Raw genomic sequence first — 27,895 nt, forward strand, 5'->3', positions numbered from 1 at the left:
GTGACACGGACTGGGAGTTTGATGTTGCCTCTGTCTGTGATCGATACCCGGGGACACATTTTACTTTACAGCCATTTTTTCATCACTACTTTTTTGATGTGTGTTACCTCCCCGACACTTTAAATTGCGTTAAAAAAAATTATTGCAGTTTCGCCCCTCCACCTCTCCCGAGCAACACTGAAGCCTCAAGGTAAGCACAACAGCTCTGCGCGCAACACAACAGGTGCAGCGTCACCTCAGCGCTCAGCTTCCGTTTTAGTCTGCTTTTTAAAATTACTTTATTTCCTCCATAGTTGTGAAGAGTGAGTTGATACTGTTGAAGTTGACGGATGTGAACTCTATCGTGGTTGTTTGGCTGTTTTTGGAAGCTCAGGTGCGACGGCGAATCCTCCTGAGGCGCAGGTGTATCCGTGCTGCAGTGCATTCAAGTGCTTTGCGTATCATACATGACGAAAAAAAAAAAATCACCTATTTGTGGCGGTTTGATTCTGGTATTATTTTTTATCTTGAGATACATCACCATGGCAGCCTGTAATATATTTTTAGGCCACAGTTTTACTTTAATTTTTCTGCATGGCATCATTTTAAATGCGTTTTTTAACAGTTTTTTTTAACAGTGGTTTTGCTGTCTGGATTATTAGGGTTTTGTGTCAGACTTTGACAGTGGCGGATGAGGTACCTGAGAGCCACACTTGAATAAAAGTACAGATATCGCACCAGAATATTACTTTTGTGGAAGCTAGAGTCACCTATTCATCATCATCTCTCTTTTTCTCTGTATATATTGCTTATATATTTTTTGGTCTATATTCTATTCTGTATGTTTAATATGCTGCTGGTTACTTAAATTTCCCTCGGGATCAATAAAGTACCTATCTATCTATCTATCTATTAGAATATTACTTAAGTAAAAGTCTTTAAATATCTGGTATTTGCTCTGCTTAAGTATGAAAAGTAGTTTTAGATAAATACTTTTTTCATGCCCATTCAATTCTTGTATCCAGTAGCTTACATAAAATCACACATCATATAAAATCTACATTTAAAATCACAACAAAAATAAATAAGGTTCCAGTAAAGTAAAAAAAAACAAACAAACAAAAAAACACTTTAGAATCAAAAGTAAAAGTACAAGTACAAGCTTTTAACCCCCCCCCCCCCTTTTTTTTCCTATTTTGTTGTAAATAACATGCGTAGGGGAAAAATTGTGGAGTAAAAGTATGCATATTATTTAAGGCGTGTAGTGGAGTAAAATGCAAAGATAACAGAAATTTGAAAACTCAAATAAAGTATGGACCTTGGTGAGCTTTTCACCTATGACACACACACACACAGATATTTTTAGTTGCATATTAAGCTCCACAAAAACAAAGTCATTAAACAAAGCCAACCTTCCAGGCTGCACAGGTGTGCTGTTTTACAACATATTAGCCTATCAGAGTCACCTGTTTGGTCTGCTGTGCCATCCAAAACAATCACCTAACAAAAGAAACAGTCAAGCATGCTGACATCTTTGGATGCTGTTTGAGATTTATGGCATCCTCCTCAAATTCTTTGTAGTGTTGCATAAAACACTTAAACGGCATGTGTCATGAGGCGTGCCTTACTGTGAGCTCAACGTTATTGCAAAGCATAAAAGAACAGGGGCGTGCAGACTGAGTAAGACCCTTGAGAAATTGTGTACTCAAGTATTAAAGTTGTCAATCCTTATTTCAACATAAATGCATCCCAGGAATTACCACTGTGGGCTGAATATACAGTGTAAGGACATACTTTTTACTTCTACATGCCAACCAGTCTTTGCATTGATTAGTGCATCTTTATTTTAGCAAGAGCTATACTGACGATGGTAACTGGAAACTTTTGTCACTTGCGTTATTTGTCTATTTGCTATAACAACTGTTAACTCTTAGTAGGACAGAGCCTGTCGGACCTGTTCTACTGTGTGTCAGTGGTTGTGGTGTGGAGGAGGAGGTATGAAGACAGAGGAAAGAGTATCGAGAATGACAGCAGTGACATTAAGGAAAAATTGCAGAGGTGAGGAGGAAGACGGCTAGGAAGGAATGTGGTTAAATAGGACACTGAATGTCTGTCTGGTTTGGTACATTGAAAACAGCACTGGATTGATTGAGTTAATATGGGTAATTGAGGAAGCCAATTACCCTGAGTAGGACATTTGGTAATATTTCTTTAGCCTCTGTGTATGAGGAGTAATTTTCTCAGAGGATATTTACAAGAAGGCTTTATCTATATCCATTTTACACTTTCTGTCAAGTGCTGATGAAGCTTCCAGATATCAGGGCATGCAGAGACCGTGTTGCCATTATAAACAGCTCTTCATGTGCCCTGACATGGGAAAGTCAAAGTTTTTTTTTTCCCCACTTAAATTTTGTTTTCACCAAAATTCAGCATCTAATGGCTCTTAACCTAAGTTTAACTTATTCTTTAAGTGGTCTAGGCTCCACCTTTCGTGATAGTTTTCACAGGACATAACACTTATTTTACAGATATTGTAATTTTATGGTTAACCTTGTGCTGACTTTGACCTAATGTGCTTTTTTACACATGCATGCACTGACGTAGATATGTTTAATGTAGACATTGAAACGAAGCCACTGGGCCAGTTTTGTCAGCATCTTAGAATTTATATCAACCTCTGACTTGTGATGTGTTGAAAAAAATATGCTAGAAATAATGATTTCTTTACAGCTTTTGTTACAAATCTGTAACAAAAGAAAATACAAAAAAATTAAAGAATGCATAGCCATGACTTTCTTTATTTGTGCAAACGAGAAAGAGTCAGACTTTAATTTAAGATCACTAACCTGAGCAGGAGGCAAATAGTAAGCCTGCAAACTGGCTTAGCCTAGCTATCTTAGCTTGGTTGTAAAGGCCTGAAGTGGCTGACCTAAATACACCTGTATCATTGTTTCCTTTGCTTTTTTATTGTCAATTATGGAAGAGGAAGTATTAGCACAATAAAGACTGTTGACCTTTATGTCGGCAGAGATCACAGCTATGTCAGAACAACAAACACTTATACTGGACTCCAAGATAATTATAACTGGTTAGCGCACTCATTTCTGTAGATATCTCTGCAACACAGCACATAGACATTAGTTCATTTTTTTAATGTTTTACACTAAAATTCTGACCATATCTCACACATTGCATCTTTAATAAGTTCTGTGGAAGAGATGATTCAAGTTTTGGATGAGGTGGAGTGGTTATAAAGTTTTGGAGTGATGCTGTTTATGATGTAATGAATAATGGCCATTATATATGCTGAGATAGGCTACCATAAACAGAGTTTTGGCCAACAGATGGCCCTAATCCCTTAAACACAAACATATGAGTGACATCAGAAGTCTGAATAAGAAAAGATTTTATTGTAAATTCATTTGGTGTCTTACATCTATGATGTGTGTGTCGCTGCTTGTTTGTGCAGCTTTCAGTCGTATGGTTCGTTCGTTCGTTTGTGGAAAAGCAATCTATTGGCAGACCATTACAGATCCCATTAAGGTTTTAACTTGTCGTAAAAACAAACACTAAGTCAGGTCCAAGAGCAAAATACAGGAATGACCCATGGCTGAGGCTTTAGGGCCCAGAGCTATGAAAATCAGTCAAACATCTTTGTTTTTTTTTTTTTTTGCATTAATGCATCCATATGTAGCCATTTAGACTTCCAGGTCATTCCAGCTGTTGCGTGATGAAATTTAACTCCCAGCATATTGTTTGCGTATTAACCTGTGCATTTTGAGCAGCCGAGTATTAAGTGTCGCTTGCTTAACTGCAAGTGACTGAAGTATGTCATGGTAATTCCTAGATGAAAACAAAACAAAATCAATTCAATTGTGTTCATTTTTAGCTAAAGCTACTGATGATACACTTGCAGGGAAATCAATGATTTAACAGTCATCTCCATAGAGATCAATACTTCTCTCAAAGCTATCAGAAATTATTTAATTCCCACCATTTGTTTGAGAATGGCTATGGCTTAATAATTTTATTCCCATTAATTAAGAAAGTTGTTGCCACAAAATTTCTTTTTTTCCCACAAATGTCACCAGGTGGGCTCCTTCCTTTTTTATGATCAAAGCCTTACTAACCCAGTCTTGTAAATCTTCAGCCCTAATGGGAACCCATTTTGATTATTTTGCAGTAAACAAACCGAGAATCAATTAATCACACTTCATTTGAAAGATATGAGGAAAAATAAACAGCTTGAACAGACTTATGTTTGACTTAAAATCAGTTCTTGGAAGTTACTTCTCCCCTCTCAACAGGGTGCATTGAGCTAATGAACCCCCACTGTGAAAGCAGCGAGACTGCTCCTCCCGCTGTGCCAAATCAAGGAAATGTTAGTCAAGATTATCATATGAGAGAGTGATCATCACTGTATAATTACCTTTTTGTGCCATTCTTAATAGATGAAAATAGCATCCTCTAAAAGCTTTAATTGGTTTGATTTTCAATCATAGACATCTGAAAGATGCAATACAAGGCAATTAATGTGAGATGATAGCAGAGATATGTTCTCAGTTTCTAATTAAAATATTTTGTCTGTTGAGGCCTAAGTGGTGGGATTTTCATGGTACAATAACCATCTCAGAGAATATCACGGTTTCACTTGATATATGATACTGCATAATTATTATTATTATTGTTATTATAATAATTATTAGTAGTATTATTATCAGTTATAATGACCTGTAAAGGAATGAAAACAGAAGGGTGTTTTTGGTTGGACAGGTTCAAGGTTTAGTACTATAATTGAAACTTCGAAATATTTTTTAAATGGAAGTATGTGTAAAAGTCTAAAAATAGATAGGATGAACTTTTGCTTCTACACATTATTTTGAGTTGGAATTAAAAGACTAAATATGATGGGTGTGCAGGTAGAAGCATGATTGTAGATTTCCCTCAGCTTTGGTATCAGACATTTGATAATAATGTAGCCGTTTCATATCACAATATCACATTGATATGGGCCTGTTGCCCAGCTCTAATCTGCTTAACATATTATGCCTTATATAAAGCTTTCCGTGAAAACTTTAAATTATGTTTAACTTGTGCACCTCATTCCTCTCACTTTATCTTCACCCCAAACACTCTGTCATTTCGTATCCTTTAATTCTCTTAATCCAGATAATTTGCTCAGCCCTCCCAGTGCGCAGGGTAACCAGACTCCATTGTTAGTAATTTAAGTCATGACGCCTCACAGTCCTCAGTAGACAGCGGCTGGTTTCTATAGTTACTGTCAACAGTCCTCAGATTGCTAAACAAAATAGTGGCCACCTTGATTCCTCTTCCCACCCGGCCCCAGCTGTTTGCAGAGAGAAACTTCATATTGTGGACAAACAGGTGGCTGATACACTATGTAATCCTGTTAAGATGCTATCAGGAGCTTGTCAGCAGAAATGATATGGACTGTGCTATCTGATATAGACTGAGACGTAATGTAAAGAGATATTAAACGTGATGCAAGAGATACCTTGAGAGGCTGACAGGACAAATAATCCCTTGTACTGTTCAGGATCGCGTGGTGCTGCAGCCTATTCCTGAACACATTGAACTAGAGGCAGGGTACAGACTGGGCAGGCTGCCAGTCTGATATATAAAGACACACAATTACATCTACACCTCCAGGCGGTTTACAATTTCATATTCCTCTAATCTGTAAGTTTTTAGATTGTTGGATGAAATCCATGCAACACTTGAGCATTTAAACTCCACACAGAAACACCCAATAGACCAGGCTGGGTTTAAAACATTGACTGCACATTTCATTTATTAGCTTAAGAAGATGTAGCACATGCTAATGCTGATGATTTACAGTGCCAACGTATGAGTACGAACTACTGTGTGCAAGATTTTACCTTACATGCCCTCAGTTTCTCTTGACCTCTTTTGAACTCATGTGCACTGATACTATGGAACAGCATACAGCTGTATGCTCTCCCCAACATGGGACGAAGGCAATGGGCAACTTAACAACAAATGGACAAAAAATTTGGAAAGAGACAAGGCAATTACCTTATGAACGTGCAAAAAACAAAACAAAACAAAACACACACACACACACACACACACACACACACACACACACACACACACATATATATAAATTATAAATCTAGTTTTCTGGACATTATCATTCCTTTTTTGGAGTAATATCTAAAAATCTCCCCACAGCTTATTTTCAAGTCATTTCCTTGTCACCTTTTATTTATTTTTTTCTCTAGACATTTCTTGTCAAGTTGCTAAGGGTCTTTTTCCCATGTTTTCTGAAGAAATCAAACCAATCCTTTAAGGTTTCATAGGTTTAAATGCTTGTTGGAGGTGTCTAAATGCAGCACAACAAAACTGATGTCTAACTGAAGGGTTAATGCGATGGAACACTACCCATATTATGTAAATAGTGCAAGAAATTAATAATCTGCTGCCATGTTGTGTTGTTTGCAGTTTAACATTTGAACTACTCACTATGCTACACAAAGCCCTTCTTTTAGCTGTGGCTTTCAGTGCTTACTTGGCCAGTAAAGTCAAAATCACACTTCAGTTCATGAAGTGTCATTTATACAACTTCCTCCAAAGGTCAGCATACTGAAGCAGGGATGTCCAAACATTTTTGAATGGGGGCCAGATAAAATAATGTGAAAAAACCTTGCGGCTGGATGCTTCTTGCATTATATGGGTTACTACAAAAAAGTCACATACAAATTGGACAAAAGCAACTGTTTAATCTTCCACTGAGAAAATATTCAACTCTTCACTGCTCCTGAAAGCAGTGACCTTTGCAGTTGATGCTGTTACGCTGTTAAGCTTCTGTCTTTGTTTGTTTGCTTGTTTATCGTATCTTTATTAAAACATACTAGTTCTGTCTGCACAGTTCCTACTTGGTGCATGTCCACAAACTGTATAATAGTCCTGCCATAAGTGCAAAGAAAAAACCAATACCAATGATTAACCAATATTGTGTGGTGTGCTACATATAGTATATTTTGAAAGACAAGCCCCAGGTCATTTAAAATCTGTCCGAGGACCGCGAGTGGCCCCTGGGCTGGACTTTGGACACGCCGGCCTTAAGATGTAACACCCTGGAGAGCATGGGTTAGTCATTGTAGAGTACGAGGATAACTGATGGCTCGGAGAGGTTTCCAGTGTTGATGATTAATCCAAATGAGAAGGAGGATGTAGGCATATAGGGCACGGACTATGACATGGTGGCATGAGAATGGCTCTTTGTATTTGTGCTTGTGAATAGAGCGGCCGGAGGTTTAGAATGACGTTGGTGCTACCCACACCATGTCAGTGACGGCTGAGCAGAGTGGGGAAGGATGAAGGATGGAATCGACAGAGATAGAAAAAAAGGCAAAAGTTGATCAAGGAGGGGGAACTATTGAGAATTAAAAAAAAAAAAAACTACAGACACTGAGAGGATGTATTTTCTCAATACTGCTCCTCGGTATGTGTGACAGAAAGATGAAACTTGAGGATGATGACTAGAGTCAATGTACTTTCAGGCGGGAAGTTTGATGATTACAGTGTAAGATAGGCTTTTTTATCCTTTGTGAAATACTCCTTTCCTCATCTTTGATGGATAATGATGGGTCAAAGTAAGGCTACGTAAATGGCTAAAGTCTAGAGGGCATGAGATCAAAATAAACATGTTTTATTAAGATTATATTTTTAGCCATTGAGCTCTTCAGCTGAAAGAGTTTGCAATATATTGTGTTATTCTTTGCTAGCTCACAGTAAATATCCTTTGTTGTTTCTAGCATCTTAAATGTATCATGTTGGTCTTCGGACTTTCTTTTTTAAATGACGATACGATGGAGGATGGAGAATTGATTCCTCTCACAAAGGCGCAGAACATTTGTGCTAATTGGCTGTTGGGTGTAGTCTTTGTAGTTTGTTCAGGTGTAACTTTTTGGCCGAGACTCAGGCGACATGAGGTACTGCATCAGTTGGCCTTTGTCACGACTAGTTCTTTGATGTGGATGTGCTGTGTCTGGGCCTTAAGGGTCATAGAAAAGTTTACGACTATCTAAAAATAATAAAAAAAAAAAATCTTTTTTATCCTCTCTGAGTTGTGGTTAGGCAACTTTATGACCCGTGATTTTATGTCAGGCTCATCCATAAAGATGTTAGACTGTTTGTCTAAATAATTATCTCTACCAACTGTGTAACTGTGTATATTATGACATTTCTTTTTCATCACTGTCCTCTGGTTTTACTCTAACGTCAGGCATTAACATTGTTCATTTCTCTATGATTTCAGCCATGTTACTACCCTCGTCACTACTACTCCTCCTCCTCGGCCTCCTCACCTGGAGTCCCAGTGCATCATGGGCTGCAAAAGTGATCGTGGTCCCACCCATCATGTTTGAATCACATCTTTACATCTTCAAGACACTGGCCACGGCTCTGCACCAGGAAGGCCATGAGACCCATTTTTTAATTTCAGAGGGCCGCGGGGTGCCCCCCTCTCCTCACTACCACTTACAGCGCTACCCAGGGATCTTTAACAGCACCACAGCTGACAACTTCCTCCAGTCCAAAGTCAGCAACATCTTCTCGGGCCGCCTGACATTTCTGGAACTGTTTGACATTCTTGACCACTACTCCCAGAACTGTGACGCTGTCGTTGGCAGTGTCGAGGTAATGACCCGCCTCAAGGAGGCCAAGTTTGACCTGCTGCTGGTGGACCCTAATGAGATGTGCGGTTTTGTGATCGCTCATATCCTGGGTGTGAAATATGCCGTGTTCAGCACAGGCCTGTGGTACCCTGCAGAGGCAGGTGCCCCGGCCCCGCTTTCATATGTACCCGAATTCAACTCGTTGCTGACTGACCGCATGTCTCTGCTCCAGAGGATCACCAACACAGCTGTTTATCTGGTGCAGCGCTTTGGAGTCCATTATATTGCATTGCCCAAGTATGACCGGATTATGAAGAAACATGGAGTGAAGCCTCAAGTGGCCATGGCCGACTTGGTGCAGGGCAGCCGGCTGTGGATGCTTTGCACTGACATGGCTCTGGAGTTCCCCCGGCCCACGCTGCCACATGTGGTGTACATAGGAGGCATCCTTACCAAGCCCCCCAGCCCTTTGCCACAGGTCAGTACTTGGAGAAACACAGGCGGCTTACAAGCACATGGTGAGATTGGTGAGGCACAAACAGGTTTTGTGTGGTCTCGTGCCAATGTGTGTCCTTGTTGAAGGAGAGTAGGAGTCACTGATATGGATAAAATCCTTTTGTACAGTGTATGTAACTTTATATCACATTGTCAGTGACAAACCAGATAAAAAACTTTAGGATCAATCTAAGGATGAAGTACACAGACAGCAATGTCTGTTTGTTTTTTTTAGCTAATCCAGCTAATTAAATATGTGTCATATCAAGGTACCTTATCACATTGTTTCAAACATCATATAAAGTCCGATGTGGTCATAAATCAATCCTGCTAATGATGTGAAACATTTTCCACAGTGGCCTATTGCACTGAGAGAAAAGGTACGGTAAAGGGATAGTTACCGCAGTATTAACTGCATGGCAAAGTCTGTGATGGATGACAAATACATTGTCACAATCTCACAGTGGAGACCAAATCACTGTGACATTGAGCTACAACAACAACAACAACAACAACAGTAACTTCTCGGTAGACAGCTGGCAGTTGATTTTAATTTAAATTGATTTTTTATGTGCTTCGTTGTTTTGCTGCTGTCGTTGATTAACCACATCTATTGGCACAAAAGCTAAACATTGCACTGCTGTGGACTGGGGCTGCAGTAAAACGTATTTTAGCCACCTAAAAAATGATTTGTGTGCACTTAATTTGGAATGTTTTGTCCGCTTTACCTGACACACTAACCAATCAAGGCAGCGGTACACCAGCAACTCCTGTGATTTGCATAGTCAAATTATGGTTTTCTTCAAAGGAGTCATGTGGCTTTGAGACAATGGCTTCAGTTCCCCGTCAGCAAGGGCAAACATTGTGACTTAGTCCATACTGTATATTATCAAATGGCCGAGCCCTGCTATGGAGTCAATGTCCTCACTCATTTATATTAAGAGATGGTCTCAATAATTCAAAGATCCTCATGCTAAAGCAAAAATTTCATCGCTGTGTCCATTAGTATTTTCAGAGCCCACTATGGATGTTAGAGCATAAAATGAGGGCTCTATGCCATAGGTGACAAAAGTACTGCAATACAATGGCTAATTCATGTGAACACAGTTTGACCATGACATTATCCAAAGTATGGTTTCATGGAGAGGATGGAAAGCCATATTGCTTCATTCAGACCTGGAGGAGGTTTAATCCTTTTTATATTACATTTAAGTATATAGGAAGAGCATTTTCACAGTTTTTAATTTTTAAATAGCAACAGTCAACTTAAACACAGCGACATTTAGCGCTCTGCCTTTCTTAGTATGTGTGTGCTCTGTGCATGCAGCCCAACGGATTTAATATGAAGGCGACAGGTAGAGTTTGGTCTTGCCTTTGTTTTGCCTTGCATGAATCAGTTTTCTATCAACTGTTTGTTATTGACTAATCATCACCTCAGAATTATAAGTTTATATCTGACATTTTTGTCAAAGTTGATATATTCATATATTCTTATTCTGTGATAAGCTTTTAACATTATGTGAGGTTGAAGTTTTATGCATTTTCTAACTTTTTATTTAAAAAAACAAAAGGTTCATATCATTTGTGCTATGTGGAATGAAAAATTCCAAAGCTCAATATGTGAAAAATACTCAGAACACAGATAGAACCTTATAATTATAATGTGGTGCAATGTCAGATACTTATTTAAAAGCTGAAACAAAAAGAAAACATTAACAAAAGTGGTGGGAGCTCTTATCGCTTACATCCGTTTCAAAAGAAAATTTTTGTTGATGAGTGGAATCAAGCCAGCACTTTTCTCACTCACTGGCTGCAACGTCTCTCCCGTCTTAACAGTCTCACTGAGTTTCAGTGTTTTTTGTATCTGCCCTCGCTTGACCCCATTGTCTTCCCCTTCATTGGTGTACCTCTGATTATCAATCCCACCACAAAGCGATCCTTTATAAATGATGCTGGGGTGAGGATGGGTTTGGGTTGAATGGACGCGGTAGACTTTGAGCCGAAAGGGTGGGGCGTCATGGAGAGCAGAGGCGGGTGGTGACGGGGGTTAGTCCAGCGTTCGGACGCCGAGAGCGCGGGCCGTCGGTATCTACTGTGGGGGGTTTTGGAATGCCACTCCAGCCAATAGGGAGCATTGTGCCATGTTGTGTGGAGGGAGTTATAATGGAAGTGGAGGGAGAACGAGGCCATTGTTCTGGGCTGAGCTCTGGGGACACTGAGACTCTTTTATGGGGTCACTGAGGCTGCGTTGTAGGGACAGTAGAGCTGCGCTGCAGGGACACAGAGCCCAGTGTGCCCCTGATGTTGCTCCGTGCCAGGGCCAGCTTTAGCTGCCGCAGCTGGGCCGTTAGCCTCCCTCCCATCACTTGTCCTTCACTTCTATCACTCCAGCATGGCTGCTCCCTGATCTCCCACTGTCACTCAATATTTCCTCACTAACCAGAAGCTAGTTTACTAAAAAATGTGGATTACTCCTTTGATTAAAATCTAAAACAGGGAAAGGGCCCAGGAGGAGCTAATTTTTTAAATATCACAGTTACTTTTATTTGATAGACTAATGCCATAGTGTACCAATGGTTATAGGTAGCAGGTTTGCAAGTAAAATAATGTAAACGGTGCTTATGAGGTCTTGCTTTCCAATTAAATAGTTGCTGTTTCTTTCCCCTAACCCTTTAACCTTGTACCCAGCAAGATCATAATACTTTACAGAGATGTTACGATAGTAACCAGTTTTTAACTTGCAAATACTGTTCATGTCAGCGTCCCAGATTTAAATATGACAGGTCAATCTGTGAATCTCATCATCCGGTAAAATTTTAAGTGTCATATGTCTTGTGAATGCTCTTGACTATATAAACTCGTAACCTAGATGTTGACTGATGGGGCTGATAATACATTATGAATACCTGAATTCACCTGATAGCCTATACACCTTAACAATCAACTATAGCCAGGACTCATAACCTGCTATAAAAGCCCATGCAGTGTCATAGGTTGTCATTGTACGTGTTCAGCAAAGTGAAGTACATATTAATGCATTATTTAATTGCTGGTGGCAAGTAAAGTGTAATGCATTTCCATGCTTTTAAAAGAATATATGCTGCATCATTAGTGAGTATTGTGTAAGTATTTGTGTGTATTTAATAAACCATGCAGAGAATTACAAGCAAAATGTTTGTGCTTTAGGAATGGGACCTTTCATTCAAAAATATGAGGCCCACCACACAATACTGATTAATTAAGCAAGACTTAATTAATGCCCATGCACTTAGAAGAAAGGAACTACATAGGCAGAACTATTGTATTGAACTATTGAAATTTTATGAAGATTTCATCAAGCGTAAATGTGTCAACAGCGAAAGCCACCGCTTTCAGTAATAGTTCAGTAATAGTAGTTGCATGTGTCTCATTTGTATGTGGTTTTTTTTTGGTTTTTGAAATCCATATGATGTGAGAAGTGGCTGGTCCCCCATTCTTTTTAAAAAATCTGGGCCCCATTCAAACAGTTTGAACACCCCTGATTTATAGTCAGAAAAAGACAAAAAACATTTTGTCATGCTTCATTTTCACTACAGGATAAAAGCAATGAGTTCAAATGTTTTAACAAACCATCATCAACTGTATGCATCGACTGTAATAGTTACAACCAGTACAACCCCTTTTCTCTCTCACACACACACACACACACACACACACACACACACACACACACACACTGTGTAAACTACAAATGCCCCAATATTCTACTCGACCCTCATACAAAGAGCACTGTCTAAAGGCAAACAAATATGGATACCTCAGCTCGGTTGATACACTCTAGTTAGTAAACTTGCTGGATGCTCATGTGTTCATTCCTCCATTTCTGCAGACCGGGGCATTTCTTCTGTAGAAAATAGTTGACAGATACAACTGTTGTATGTGAGGATTGTGGATTACCCAAACTAACAAGGATCTCGTTTCTAGAGCTACGTAATGCTGCTGACTTTTCTTTGACCATCACAAAAGAATTCCTTTGCTTCAATTGTATTGCTGGCAACAGAAACTTCAGACACCTCAAAACTTGGCACATAAAACTGACTGTGTGGTTCAAAATCACCATGGGGACAAGAGGAAATACCGTTTCTTGTGATTTAGGTGAACCGACCCTTTAAGGGTGTAAGTGTAATACATTCACAACAAAGAAGAGTGTTTGAGTGTGGACTTCAAGGAGGATATTTGTACCTGATTGCTGGTTGCTCTGTTGACTCTTATGTAGTTTGATGGTGTTTTGTAAATCAAATCAGCACCTGCAGTACTAGTTTTCCCATAGATGCAGTGAAGTATGTTGCATTGTCATCACCATAAGAGACCAGCATTTGTTTGGTGTCCTGTTTTATAATTGATTTGTCGAGGCTTCAAGTTTTTTAAGCAAGTTGCAACATGCAGCTATTCAGAGGAGATTTATGTCACAGTTTGTGAAGAATAAAATTTGCCCAAAAAATGCTGTCGATTTTACTGTAGTATTGAATGTGTTGAAAAAAGAAAATTGCAGTGCCTGGCGGATAATGTCTGATAGGGCTAGTCTGGATGTCACATCATTGGAAAATGTTGCTGGTCCATCAAGATTCATCAATCTGTAGACCTTCAACATTGAAATCATAATGCAATACTTGGCACCACATTGCAGAATGCATACTCAGCACACCTTTACTTGTAGTTGTGAGACATTAACTTAAATGTGTTTAACAACTTTGTGCAGTAAACATTCTGTGTTTTGGTTGATAAACTTCTTCTGTGGACATTTCTTACATTAAAGATTTAAATTTAAGTGGTCCACATGGACCTATTGTAGCAATCTGTACCAGCTGCAGCATGACTTGTTTGGGAGTCTATTTTCTAATCCACTTGTTGCTTTTCAAATGAACACATAAAAACTTTACTGTTAACTACATGCTCACTGATATGATTCTGCAAAGTTCTGCAGTGAGTTTTATGGCATCACCTCACATTTATCTGTAAACCTATAAATCATTCAGATCATTAGTGTGACACAAAATTCACTTGTAAAGTAATAAAGACAACAGCAACACTATTAAAAGTTTATGTGAGGTGAAGGGTCTGTTTTATTGATGTCAGTCAGCTACTTGTTAATGCTTTAAAAATAATCTGATATGGCGCTCAGCTCTTAAATTGCAACGATGACATTATTGCTTCAATATGGGTCATCTGAATGCCTGCAATACACAAGAATTAATCTACGATGACAAAAGGGACTTGATAAAGTAAGAAATGGAGGATTGTTTTGTAGTTTGTGCTTTGCATTATTATAAATATCTTTATTTTTATTTTATTTTTTAGCTTACTGTCTCTCTGTCATATTCCGACAGGATTTCGAGGCGTGGGTGAATGACACAGCGGAGCATGGCTTTGTGGTTGTGTCGTTCGGAGCTGGGGTCAAGTACCTTTCCCATGACATCGCTCACAAACTGGCAGGAGCCCTCGCCAGGCTGCCCCAGCGTGTTGTCTGGAGGTAAATATGTTTTCTCTCTCATACTGTACACAGATGTGACTGACAGATGTAAACAGGATTCTGTAGTTAGCTTTAAGTTAGTGATTTTTCTCCACTCAGCATTCATAGGGCTCTGGATGGCAAATGATATCAGACTGTAATTTATGGTTTTATATGGACCACCATAATCAACTAGACTACTTCTGTTTAATGACACATCATAAAATACAGGCTGCACGTTGTTCCTCTGTGATGGTCTTTGCCTGTCCAAAGTCCATATTCCCACCTCATATTTGCTTCAGGGTATTATATGAGGTCATCCAGTTGTTCAAACAGCATAGAGTGGTGAAGGGATGACATGTTTTTGTAGGCCAACCAGGAAGTTAGCATCGCACTAGTTCCCTCATCAAAAACCTTATGGGATTTGTGAATGGGTTTTTCCATTATTGCCAAAAATAAGCATCCGCCTTTTTAAGATGCATAAAACCTTAAAAGTTTGAAATTTTGGTTTGTACGGACATATTTAATGTTTCAGAACAAAACGTCTAAATATTTTTGTCCTATGTTAACCACAGACCTTATATAAGGCATTTTACTAAAAACCCATTCAAAAAACCCATTGACTTTGAGACGAGGGAACTGGAAGTGCAAAAAGGCTAACAGACTTCCGCATTTTGAGATTCATTACTTTACTATTGAATAGTAGAACCTGCCCAGTAAGATGCTTCACATTTTTATGGTGGGAAGACATTTGCATTGATTTAATTCAGCAAAGTCACATAAGGCAATGGATTTATACAGCTCAGTTAAACACACTACTTGGTGTCTCACTCTTAAACTTGCAGATAAATACCTGCATGTTTGAGGGAATTGTGGCATATTATGTCACTGATGGGGAAAACTAAAACTGCCCTCATATCTGTGCATGCATGTGTCTGTCACAGAGTTATACACCATAGATGCAGATGTTTCTATGTGCTCAGGGTGACTAAATAAAGAGAGGTCATTCACAGGTCTGTCTAAAATGATTGTGCTTGGCCAGTGAGAGCGATAGGTCTGATTAAAATCTAATCTTCTTGTAATCATTTACAAAGAGTCCGACAGCAGATCCTCTGACTATGACCTGAGCAGCAAGGAATAAAGAGGAGGGCAAGCAGGGCTGATAGAGGAGGGAAAAAATCTGTCTCCTGGTTTTGCAGTGCTTTAAAATTCCATCCATGAACCTGTTAATCATTAACTCTTATCTCTGCATATTTAAGAGTTTGTGATTCATTGACCATCACATGCACATTGTGTAATTTTTATCCCATAGATGACTAAAGAAAAGCCCATTAGACTGACTATTTTGAGGCTGCAGATCCTCATGAGACAATGTGTGCTTATATTGTCAATATACCCTGGGGAATCCAAGTAATGCATTACTGATATAGAATGCAGGAACAAAACCTTAATCCTAGTACATATATATACACAGCTCTCAAACCTGACATTCTATACATTTATGGTGTGGCTTGGTTAATGTTTGAACATGTGCCTGTGTGCGGATGCTGATGAAGGTCATTACTTTTGCAAACACAAAAACATTACAACGATGTCATAACTGACAGCAGAGTCAAGTTTTCTTCCATGTGTTATGTCTGTGGCCAGATAATGAGTACTTTAAAGTAGGCTATTGTTTTTATTCTTATTTGGATCATAGATTTCAATTCCAAAAATTCGTATTATTTCTTGTTATTTTTGTTTCTGTTTTGTTTCAGTTTTAGCTCTGGTTTTTAGCATTGTTCTGCACCCTGCGGTTGTATGTGCAGAACGTGTTTTTTGTTATGGACCCACAGTAGTTGTATTATTGGACTTTGAATGTTGCTGACAAGTGTTCCTCATTTATATTTTTATATCAGTTAATACATTGGAACTATTACATATTATTCGTGGTCATATCACGATGTACCATTACGTTTCTCTCTGGCACTGTGTGTGACTTGCAAATGTGCCCTGTTAAGCATTTACAGGTGTTTAACAAATAATTTAGCGAAAACTTTAAATCATTCAGATTTTTTTGTCAGACTCAGGACTCAGTTAATTAGAATTCAACTAAAACACAGAAACTTGTGCTCCAGAAAAGGATAAGCACTCAATGAGGATCCTAGGTTCACTGATCAGCAATTATGACTTAAATATGAATGCCAGAGAGAGGTCAGAGAGAGTCAGAGAGCAGTGAAGACTAACACATCTTTGGGGTCATCAGGTGGGAACCTCCTTTCATCAGCTAGGCTGGCTATCACAGCCCAAACAATAATACCACCTTCAACAGACCCAGGCTATATCTATGCAGACTCCAGGTAGTGACTGTGTTGATGCTACCTTCCTGAGCACATGCATAACAATTGCCAATATACTACAACTCACATACAAGACTAAAGCTAAGGGAAATAAGGGTGAATTGGATCAACACACACACTTACTTGGATGGCAGCATGGTCTCACACAGAGAGACTCAAACAGGCAACTCCCACTCCTAAATACCCTCACACTTCATGGATTTTCTCCTGAGAAGACTGATTGGTGGATCTCTCCACCTGATCTCAAGCAGTAGTCCATTCAGTGCGTCCCCTCGCTGGTCCCCAACTACCATTGTTCCTCCTAATCCAAATCCACTGACTGGATTTAACTGCCTCATCTGAAATTTCCCTCACTGTCTTCCTCAAACTTTGTCCCCTCACTCCCAGTTCCACCAGGAGAGAGATAGCTGATCCAGCTACAAATCCCCAACCTCCCACTTCAACTGGGCGAACCCTAGCTTTCCATCCTTTCTGCTCAGCTTCTGCCTGTAAGTCTGTGTGCCTCAGTTTCTTCCTTTCATAGGCTTCTTCCACTGAAGCTTCCCAACGGACTGTAAGCTCAGTGAAATAAACGATCCGTCGACTCACCGACCACAGCATTATCTCAGGACTCAAATTAGTACAGGCTATTTCCTAGGGAATAACAAGCTTTCCTCCTAAATCTACCTGCATTTCCCAATCACAAGCTCCCTCCAGGCGACCACACCACTGCCTCCTCCCTAACTTACTGCCTTTATGTTTCTCCCCCTCAGGTACATACTGGATATCTCGACTTTTTTAAAGCCTCCTGAATTCACCTGTCTTCTTCTCCCCTCAATACCTGCAGCTAAGCTTACTGGTATGATCGTGAACAATATAATATGGCACACCCCATGTCTGTAGCTCACTTTTCTTGAGTGTGTCTGCAATATTTGTGGTTTAATTGCATTGGAAAGACAATATGAAGCATTACGTGTTGTATAGTACTTGTGTAGTACTAAAAGCAGCATGCTGGGAGCAGGATTCAACAACAGACACACACTGTATGACTGAACTTGTGAGGTTGGAAAAATCAGTGAGCGGCTGGAGCTGGGCAGAGTCCCTGGTGTGATCTAAAGCAATCAGCTTGTGGTTGCAGTGTCTGGAATGAGGTTTTTGTCACAAAGATTGCCAGAGCTGTGGGCAGTACGTAGTGTGTGTTGTAATGAGGGTGGCTGGATTTGCCATGGCATTCAACATGTGTGCGCAACAATGTGTGATAATAACTGTGGAAAATGACAACAAAAGCACTGAACTTTGACAGTGAGATATCAGACAATGAGACTCCACATGTAGGTCTCTGATCAGGTCTGCAGGTGAAGTGGGACAATGTTGTGAAACTTGCAGATACAGGCAGGGGCCTCTTGTAAGTCCAAAGACTGTGTGTGTGACATTGAATGGTAATCTGGCTTTTAGTGGCCATTCCAAACTAATGGAAAAAGGAAGAGGGCTGATGAGAGGGACAGGGACCAGGCCAAATGAATCGTGTCATTGATAATTGGCTGCATGAATGTAGGCTTTGATTGGCAGGACAGTGAATTGGTGCTTTGTTGAGAAGAGAAAGAGAGATGAAAGACTTTGGGTTAGGGAGGGAAGGAGACAGAGATGGACGGATGGGGGTCGTAATGTTGCATGCATATGTATTGTGTGCTGCATTTGTTGGAAAATGCTTCCGCACACACAGCCACAGACACCAACAGACAGACACACGGCGCTGTGCACATTCACCACCACCCCAAGAAGACAAAGTTAAAACCTAAATGTCTGGGTGAACAAGTGGGGCCCTTCAGCTTTTTGCTTTTTAATCAGGGAAAACGATTGAATTCCCCTTTGTTCACTTTCTGCTTCATGTAAATGTTACACTCAATTAATTCATTTAGCCTTCTGTATACAGTATCTCTTATACTCACTATACATACTGTGCATTCTCTGCCATTACTATGCATGTCCCTCAAGCCCAAGAGTATCATTAGCATCACATTAGCCTCAGAGAGCTAGCATAATAGCTAACTTGGTTAATCATTGACTGATCGCAGGAAAACTAAGTTAAAGGAATAGTTCAACATTTTGGATAATGCAGTGATTCACTTTCTTAACTTCCTGGAGATTTATGGTGACCATAAAGTTGCCAGAAACTCCTTAAAGCTTCTGAGTGTGGTCAAGAAATAGTACAATTGTAATAGCTCATAACTCACTGTTGCACTGCAAATTGTTATTTTTACACTTTGTTTTTTTAATGGAAAAAACATTCGGTAGGGCACAGTTAAAACAAACCGTCCGACGAAATGGCAGGAAGTTAAAACAAAGATTACAATATGTTGTGATGGTGATACCATGTTTTTTTGCAAAGATTGAAATAAAATATATAACATAAAGTCATTTCATTTTTATAATTTTATGTATTTTTTCCAGCAATTTCCCATAATTGTCTAGATCAACTGTGTTTTTCCCTGTGCGATGGAGCAATTTAACACGCGGTTGTAAATTCCATCATGGAAGACAGCAAAAAGTTGAAATATTTTAACCTTGGAGGCAATACCGTCTAGTGTTACTGTTTCTGGTGTTTCTGCCAGCCTCACTTAATTTTCCCGTCGTGCTCTCATCCACTAAAAGCTGCCGTTTATCGTACCCCTGATTACATGTTAACACAGCATTAGCTGTACTGGTAGATGGATTTTCTTATCTTTGGTCAGAGCAAGACTATCTATGTCCCTGTGCTTCCAGTCTGTGGACAAAAGGCCACGCTAACCAGCTGCAGGCTTTAGCTTCATATTTACGGATATGAAAGTGGGATTCGGTATTAGCACTCAATACCAGGTATCAACTGCAATTAAACAATATCAAGTAGTATTGAAACATCGCGACTCAAATGATAACTGCATTTGAACCTTTTTGTACTCAGTTTTAAAATTAGTTAAGTTTTAAAATTACTATTTTGACTGTACTACTATGTGTGGTTTTGCTCACAGTCAGTCATTGCAAGCGTTTTTTTCAGTTTAACGTGAAATTTGATTGGCACACTACCACAGGTACTGCAACCCACACAGTATGTGTTGTGGTGAGGTCATATTTGTGACAGACGAGGTAGTTCAGCATGCCAAGATGCCACCAAAATCTTTGAACACACTGGTATCGAGTGGCATTTTATGCAACTGAATGCTTCCTTTCACATGGTGTGTATTGTATTAGATGGGGAAAAAAGGTATCAAGTAAAATACTCTATTTGTATCATTATTACTTTAACAGTACTGGTCCTAGTATCGTCATTTTTTACACAATACCCAGCCCTATATGAGAGTGGATTGGATTTTCTTTTTGAACTCTCTTTTAAGAGAGCCAACAAGAGTATTTTATTTAAGTTTTCTTTTAGCAAATTAACAGTCGCAAAAGTGTTGATATAAAAGAGTACTCACAGATAATGCTCCGACAAAGGTATTTACGAAGCAGATATTAAAATGGCTGTAAACATTTACCTGTCACATATGGGACAAACATGAAATAAACCCAGAACTACTGTGTGAATAACCACTCAGGGATTTCATGGTGTTCACAAACTGTGACGACAACCTTATCTACTAAAAGTTGAGCTGAACTGTCACATCATTACTTCTTTTTTTCCTTCCTTAGATTCTCTGGAGTTCCACCCAGTAACCTTGGCAACAACACAAAGCTTGTTGATTGGATGCCTCAGAACGACTTATTAGGTGAGTACACACCACAAACTGTAATGTGTACTTCACCCTCTCTTATCAACAGTCACACTGGCTTACTGCACCATAAAAATTGAGATGTGTTTGGCTGGTTCAGGGCATGTTTTGACACATGGCTGATCCTCAGTGTTTCTATATTAGATATGTCAACTGATGGCGCGGCGGACTAGGGTTATGTGTGGGTGGGTTCCTCCCATACCTTCTTATTAACCTCAGCAATGGGTAGAATGTGAATGTGTGAGCCACTTTGTGCCTGTCAGGAATGAGGAATGTACAACAACATTCAGATATTGACAGCCAGCATTGTTTTCTGCATCGGTGTAATAGCGCTATGGTTACCCAATGCCTGCAAATACTGAGACATTGTGCCTGTCTGACTTTCTATTAGGTCAGTGAGTCAAGAAGTGTTTAAAAGAGACAGTTAAACACAAAGCAATAACTTTTCTTTCCTTTCACTCTGTTACACCAAGGTGGACTTGTTGGCATTAAATGTTGATTGCCAAATTATCAGTTCTCTTTTTATTTTATTTAATAGTACTGCAGCACCATCTCCTTTCAAATATAACAGTATTTGTGGGCAAGTTTTAACTGAAGCATATCTCTAATCTCTTGAGAGACAGGAAACCTTTTAGAATATAATAAAGTTTAGATCTTTTGAAGTGGGTTGTATGCTGTATTTTTTAGTAGATAGCAGTCGGGTATATCCCCAGTTTGGATAAGCAAACAGGGGTACTGAAAGAGAAACTATGAAATGTACTGCTGTGGACTGGTTTAGCAGGAAAATGTGTTGTCAAAATGTATTGGCCGCCTAAAATAGTTCCAAAAAAAAAAAAAAAAAAAAAAAAATCAATATCAGTGCATGCTATGATGAGAACATTTTCACCACTTGACCTTGTGGACAGCCCTTCCCAATGGGAAAGCTGTTGACAGCTTCAGTTCCCTATTTATGCCCTCATCAAAGCCACCAGACTCCAGAAACAATAATTTTTGCTTGCTTAATTTGAGAGCCTTGATCAACTTGTTAGTTTGTTTTATTGTGTGACTGTGGTGAATCCAAACTGACCCTTTTAAATGCCAAAGTCACGCAATAACACAAATGAACTTGCAGATCGAGGTTGCAGTAGACCAGTGTTTATCAGTGTCAAATTACATTTTTAGTCTGGCTTTTAAGAGAGTGAAACAAAGGCTTTCGTTTCCTACAGGAAATCACCATCTGACATAAAAGTGAATACAGCGTAATCTTACAGTGATATTGAATTTTTGTAGGTGGGCCTGTTTTTTTAGGTAGCTAAAATACATTTTGTTGCTGATGCTGCCAAAACAGTACATTCAATACTGGGGGAGTGCAGACATACATTTACTGTATGTAATGCACTGACTGGATAAGTACCTCATACAAACCAACTTAAAAAAATTCTGAACTATCCCTTTTATTCTGTTGTTCTTTTGGATAGGAATTTTGCTATTAAAATTGTATATTTGCTGTATTGAGTGCCAAAAACCAAACTTTCAGGCTTCATTGAATCATACTTAAACTACGCAGGTGGATATACAGGGCCTTGAAAAGGAGGGAGGTTTAATTTAGCTGTTTTAGGTGGATTAAACCTTTTTTGTAATGGGTATAAAGAAAGTAAAACATTTACATTTAATTATTCCCTTCATAAAAACACTGACTGAGGTATTTTATCAATCATACTGTTGAAATGATGCAAACGCACACACACACACACTAACACACACACACACCCCACCCCACCCAACCACACACACTTTCATGAAGGTGGGATCAACAGTGAAATACTGCTAAGTGTGCAGCAGTTTGTGGGCTCTCCTGTATAAACTGTAAATAATCTAGAACTACCAACCCAGCAAAATTTGCACCCTGTCAAAAAATGAATAATGAACACAACATCTAACATGCAAAATAACATCCCTCATCCCTCCTGTCAGGCCACGCCAACACACGGGCCTTCCTGAGCCACGGTGGCCTGAACAGCATCTACGAGGCCATGTATCACGGGGTGCCAGTGGTTGGTGTGCCCCTGTTTGGAGACCACTATGACACCATGACTCGTGTGGCGGCTAAAGGAATGGGCATCATGCTACATTGGAAATACATGACCGAGGAAGACCTCTACACAGCCCTGACCAGCGTCATCAAAGACAGCAGGTTAGATTTTTGGGTGCTGTATGCACAGTCACACACAAATGCTTTGTATATTAGTGGTATTGTTCATCAGTGCCATCTGGTGACCATATATTGAATTAGCACTGTGTGACTTAGTGGCACTCATAGTATCTTTATCCTGCTTTCATTAAGTTGTGCTCTCAAGAGTTTTCCCCTTGCAGCATGCTAAAAGATTACCCATTATTTAGGGATGTCCTGATTAATTGTTTCCCCCAGACAGAAGTTATTCAGTACTGAATATCTGTCAATACAGAGTACTCCAATGTATAGCCTATGCTTGATAATATGAATGTATGAATAGCTCTGCAATGCATTAAGAAAAAAATACCTGCATCCTCCTCCAAAGCTTTTCCTTGGTCTTCTTTCTCCAATTACAATATATTTATTTATATGACAAAATGAATTAAGAAATTACAAATCTCTCTTTAATCTTTTTGGCCATGTTGCTGTCTTGAGGGAATTTCACTGTCACTTTAAAAGAGTATTTTCCAGTGTTTGGTGCTGTGTGTTTATTTTTATCTTCTGTACATCTTTTGTGTGGATTATGCTTCATCAATATATTAGCCATGTTGGCCTTATGCTCGCAGAGCTTTTATTGCGCTTCCACTGGCGTGGTGGTGTGGTTATAGTACGCACTGCACCGCGGTCTGTCTCTCCTCAGAGTATGGGCGGAGAAACATCTTGCGCTATAGTTGAGAGCAAATTGTAAGACTCTCACACTAAGTTGAAATAAGACAAGTGCTCACAACTTTGGTAAATAACATAAATAAACAGTCTCATACTGCAACTCAGCCCCTACTCTTACACTGGGGAGATCAGCGGAGTGGAAAGACAGATAGACAGCGTCCAGTTGACAAAGCCTGCAATTCACGTTGCTGTGCCTTAAAGTAAAAAAACCTCTGTTTCAGCTGATTTAAAACAAAGGATCGGATTGGGCTCTCTAAAGTCAATATAGAGAATCCCAATCAGTTGAAAAATGCCTGGATTGTCCCCAATACAGATCTTTGACATTGGCTCGGGACATCCCTTCCATAAATAGCTGTCTTCTTGTGTGCATACTGGCCTCCTTATATTGTTTCCAACTTCTGTCTCTCCCTACCAAGGTACCGCCAGCAAGCACGCACTCTCTCTAACATCCACAAAGACCAGCCGGGCCATCCTGTGACCAGGGCCGTCTACTGGATCAGCTACATCCTACGTCACAAAGGTGCCAACCACCTGCGCTCCGCCGTATATGATGTGTCCCTCTACCAGTACTTCCTGCTGGATGTGATTTTTACTGTAGGGGCCGCTGTGGCTCTGGCTGTCTTTGCCCTGCGACGGCTGGTACGATTGATGCGGGGGAAGACCGGGGACCAGAGCAGAGGGGCTGGTGACACAAGGGATGATGGTAACATGGCCAATGGACATTGCCATAGCGAGAGCGTGGCCAACGGGAAACACAAACGCAATGGCTCCTTGAAAAATGAGAAGAAGATGAATTAGTGTTTTGAATGGCCAAGAGGGACGAGGAAGAAGTTGCCCCAAGGACTCAGCTCTAGGTTTGGTTAAGTGGTTTTTATACAAGCTTTGAAGAGAAAGCTGTTCTTAGGTCTGCGTCGAGAGGCAACTGCTACTCAGAGCAAGCAAGCGGCTGTAGAAGGATACACAATGCATTGTGTGGGGATGGAGCAAGGCATAAGGTGCTCAAGAATCTGTGTGTGTGTGTGTGTGTGGGTGTATGTGTGCACTGAGGCGAATTTAACGAAAAAAAACTCTAACAAAAAAGCAGCTACAGCAACCAAATTGGAAAGTAATCGAGGATGAAACATAGGAAATACACGTTGGGAGGACATTGTTTCTTCACATATGTCATCTCTCCTGCATGTTCTCTGTCGTCTTCCTGCCTTCCGTACCAGTGGAAGGATGATGAAAAGGGGAAATCCTGAGCGCCAACCCCTCATCCTCAGAACAAAACAAGAAAACAAATGGATAGCTTTTGAAATAGTTAGGATTTAATGTTTTTAACTGCAAACTCCGCTTCTACAAGTGTCTGGTAAACTGTAAATAGAGGACAAATATATTTATTACTTTATAAATGCATTTTAATGATGGACCTTTTTAACCTATCTTATTTTTAATTTATTTCATGTTGCATGATGGTACACATACACTCCCTTCTCTTGGCACAGCAAAGTGCACATCATATTGGTGAAACAAACTGAAAGCTGCAGCCATGACAAGTCTGCACAAGTCTGTGCTTTCCACAGTATTCATGGTGGTCTTGTTTTCAAGTGTGTTGAAAATATTTTCCATTTTTCCCTTTTCACATGGTAGTGCCATCCTGTGACTGCCCTTAGCTGTGCAGCGTTCCTACTGTCTCCAAACTGACAGTTTGTTCTGTTTGGCTTATCAGTGTGAAAAGGGCTAATCACGTTATCATGAAGAGATTTAATAGCAATGGCTACCAAGGATACTATGGATAGGCAGAGCCAGATCAGAAATGTGCTCATCCAGTCATCTGATCATGGATTAGTCAGAGCTTTACTGATTTGTGATTACTTGCTTCGTCAGTCCCACATCTTCATTCTGCATCCCTCATTTATTTATTAATTGGTAAAGATTCACCTTTTGACTGCCATTTTTAAAGCTACACTTGACTTTGTACATCATACGTGTACGATTCACTTGATGAATGATCTCTCATTAGACTCCCTAAAAACACGAGGTTTCACCCATGTTACAGGGCGTAGTAGTGAACACTTCAGCAAGCTCTGTGAGCTGTTGGGAAAAGTTTGCATAGAGGGCTTTTCCCCAGAAATCTGTTTGTCAGGGTTAGGAAAAAAGTTGTGGTTGAGGTTAAAATGGATAGATTTCTGCCAGAAAGGGATTTCTGTCAGAAAACACACAAGGCAATGTTTTCCCATGTGCGCTTTGTGACTGTCTCAGCTTGTGCATGTTTGAGTTTTTCAAAATGAAGGGTGAGTTTTGCTAGTTTTGTACAAACAATAAGCCGAACACAATTTTACAAATCCTAGGATAGCAACAGACCCACCTTACTCTCCCTACGATTGGCTAGTACTTGCTACATCTTTATTAATTGATGATTACAAAAAATAAAAAACACTTCTGTTTGAAGTTACAGTTAAGCTTGCGTTCTCCCATAGGTTTAATCTTGGGGTTAAGGCAACGATTAGGGTAATAGACAGCTTTTTCAGTGATAGTTTTGCTAGTTTATCCAAAAAGTGAAGAAAGGACCCAATGCAAGCAGATGAGAATGTGCATCAAGCTTACAACACACTGCCTCTGGGTGAAACCCCATGTTTTTAGGGAGTCCTGTTCTGACACAGCTTATGTTGCAAATGCTAGTTTTAAAAGACACATTTCAGGTAGAAATCCATTCAGTGCCCCTCTTCTGCAAGTTGAAATCTGTTATATATAGCAATAGAGGTTCATGTACAAACTAGGAAGACCTCATGTAATTAAATTAACTTTGGGTGTGAATGATTCACATTCTGTAAGTGGCCTTTTATAATGCAAATATTTGTGTATGCAGTATGCTTGAATACATGTGTATGTGTGATGTTTCAGTGCTAGTGATCACTGTACAGCTTTAGACTGAGTGTATGGATGAAACAATGAGGTATGTTTTAATCCACTGAGAGTGATGTAAAAACCATTGGCTTTTCCACCATTCTCTGAAGTCATCATACTAATTGAAAACCTATGCAGTGGATTCTCTATGTTATTTTCATTCAGTACAACCGAAGTTGCCTTCTGTAGCTTTTATATCATCTTACGTGTCAATCCACTCTGCTTTATTTTACTCTTGTTTCTCGGCCATCGTCTCTGTTAATTCTTAATGCAGATGGAGGAAGGGTGTAAGGAGGGTGAAAGAGTGACTTAGTTCCGACAACAAAGGTGAACCCCGCTACTTTTACAATGGATAATACTGTGTCAAAGTGACACTGATCCCCACAGCGAAATTCTCTTTTCTTGAACCCCCGTCGAGGAGATCAAAGTACAGGGCAAGCTGGAAGAGAATCGTCACAGTTTGTGGGGATTCAGTATCTTGCTAATGGACATTTCAGAAGGCTTGTGGACATGGGACATAAAAATCTCATGAACATGAGACTTCTAGCTGGACAGGTCTGCAAACCACTGCACCACACTTACTGTACTTTCCTATATTCTATATTGTTCCAGCAACAAAACCCAGACGTCTACTTTGTGAATCACAACTGTAATTGGCATTCTAGCAAAGTTATTGTTTACCAACTTACTAAAGCCTCACATGGACAATACAGCAATGTATTTAAAGGACACAGAAAAAATGCTATCACTTAACCTGTCAAAAGTTGTCGAGGACTTAACATCCAACTATGTATGTTCACAAATCCTGTGATAATTGAGAAAAGCTTCATGATCTTCCTTTCTCTGTGAGCTACAATTACACCTGCACAGCCCGACCCCGCCCTGCTGAAAACAGACTATTATACTTGAATCATCATCATTATCATCATCTGTAACAAGCTCAGCTGTTGGGTATGGGAGGCGGGCCTGCAGGTGCTACACAAGCTATGAACAGGGTCTGGAGAGAAAAGAAATGTTTGTGAAGATGCATCTATTTTTTAATTATTATTTTCAGTATTAATATTATAGACCACATTAAAAGTCCATCCATGCCTGTCCTTTACTACTCTCCTATGTTTCTGTGCTCACTCCTCAGTCTGACATGTCTCTGTTCTTGTGTTGTTGCATTTCATCAGCTTGAAGTTTTTCTTTGTTCCGTCTTCAGTAGTGCACTTGTTTGTTCCATGTGTCCGCCTCTTTGTCTTATTCTTGACTTCCTGATGTATTTGGCTGTCTTTGTATTCTTGTCTTATCTTCCTCCTAACCCCTTAAATATTACATGTCTCCACTCACTTGCCTTTTTTTAAAACTTTCATTCTACTTTGATTTAAAAATGACAAAGTCCTCAATTTTCCTGTCATGTGTGTCCATGTTGTAAATAGAACAATGTAAACAAAATACTA

At 39.6% G+C, this 27,895-nt stretch overlaps 1 protein-coding gene across 1 annotated transcript; it reads left to right on the top strand.

Annotated features, from left to right (window-relative positions):
* On the top strand, positions 1 to 27,895 carry ugt8 (UDP glycosyltransferase 8). The gene is made up of 6 exons (XM_042485695.1): positions 1 to 190; positions 8,285 to 9,120; positions 14,504 to 14,646; positions 20,610 to 20,686; positions 22,643 to 22,862; positions 23,984 to 27,895. Exons 2-6 carry the CDS (start codon positions 8,287 to 8,289, stop codon positions 24,363 to 24,365), a joined length of 1,656 nt encoding a protein of 551 aa, XP_042341629.1. The 5' UTR covers positions 1 to 190; positions 8,285 to 8,286; the 3' UTR covers positions 24,366 to 27,895.

This window comes from Plectropomus leopardus, chromosome 4, assembly GCF_008729295.1.
Source record: "Plectropomus leopardus isolate mb chromosome 4, YSFRI_Pleo_2.0, whole genome shotgun sequence".
Taxonomy (NCBI): Eukaryota; Metazoa; Chordata; class Actinopteri; order Perciformes; family Serranidae; genus Plectropomus; species Plectropomus leopardus.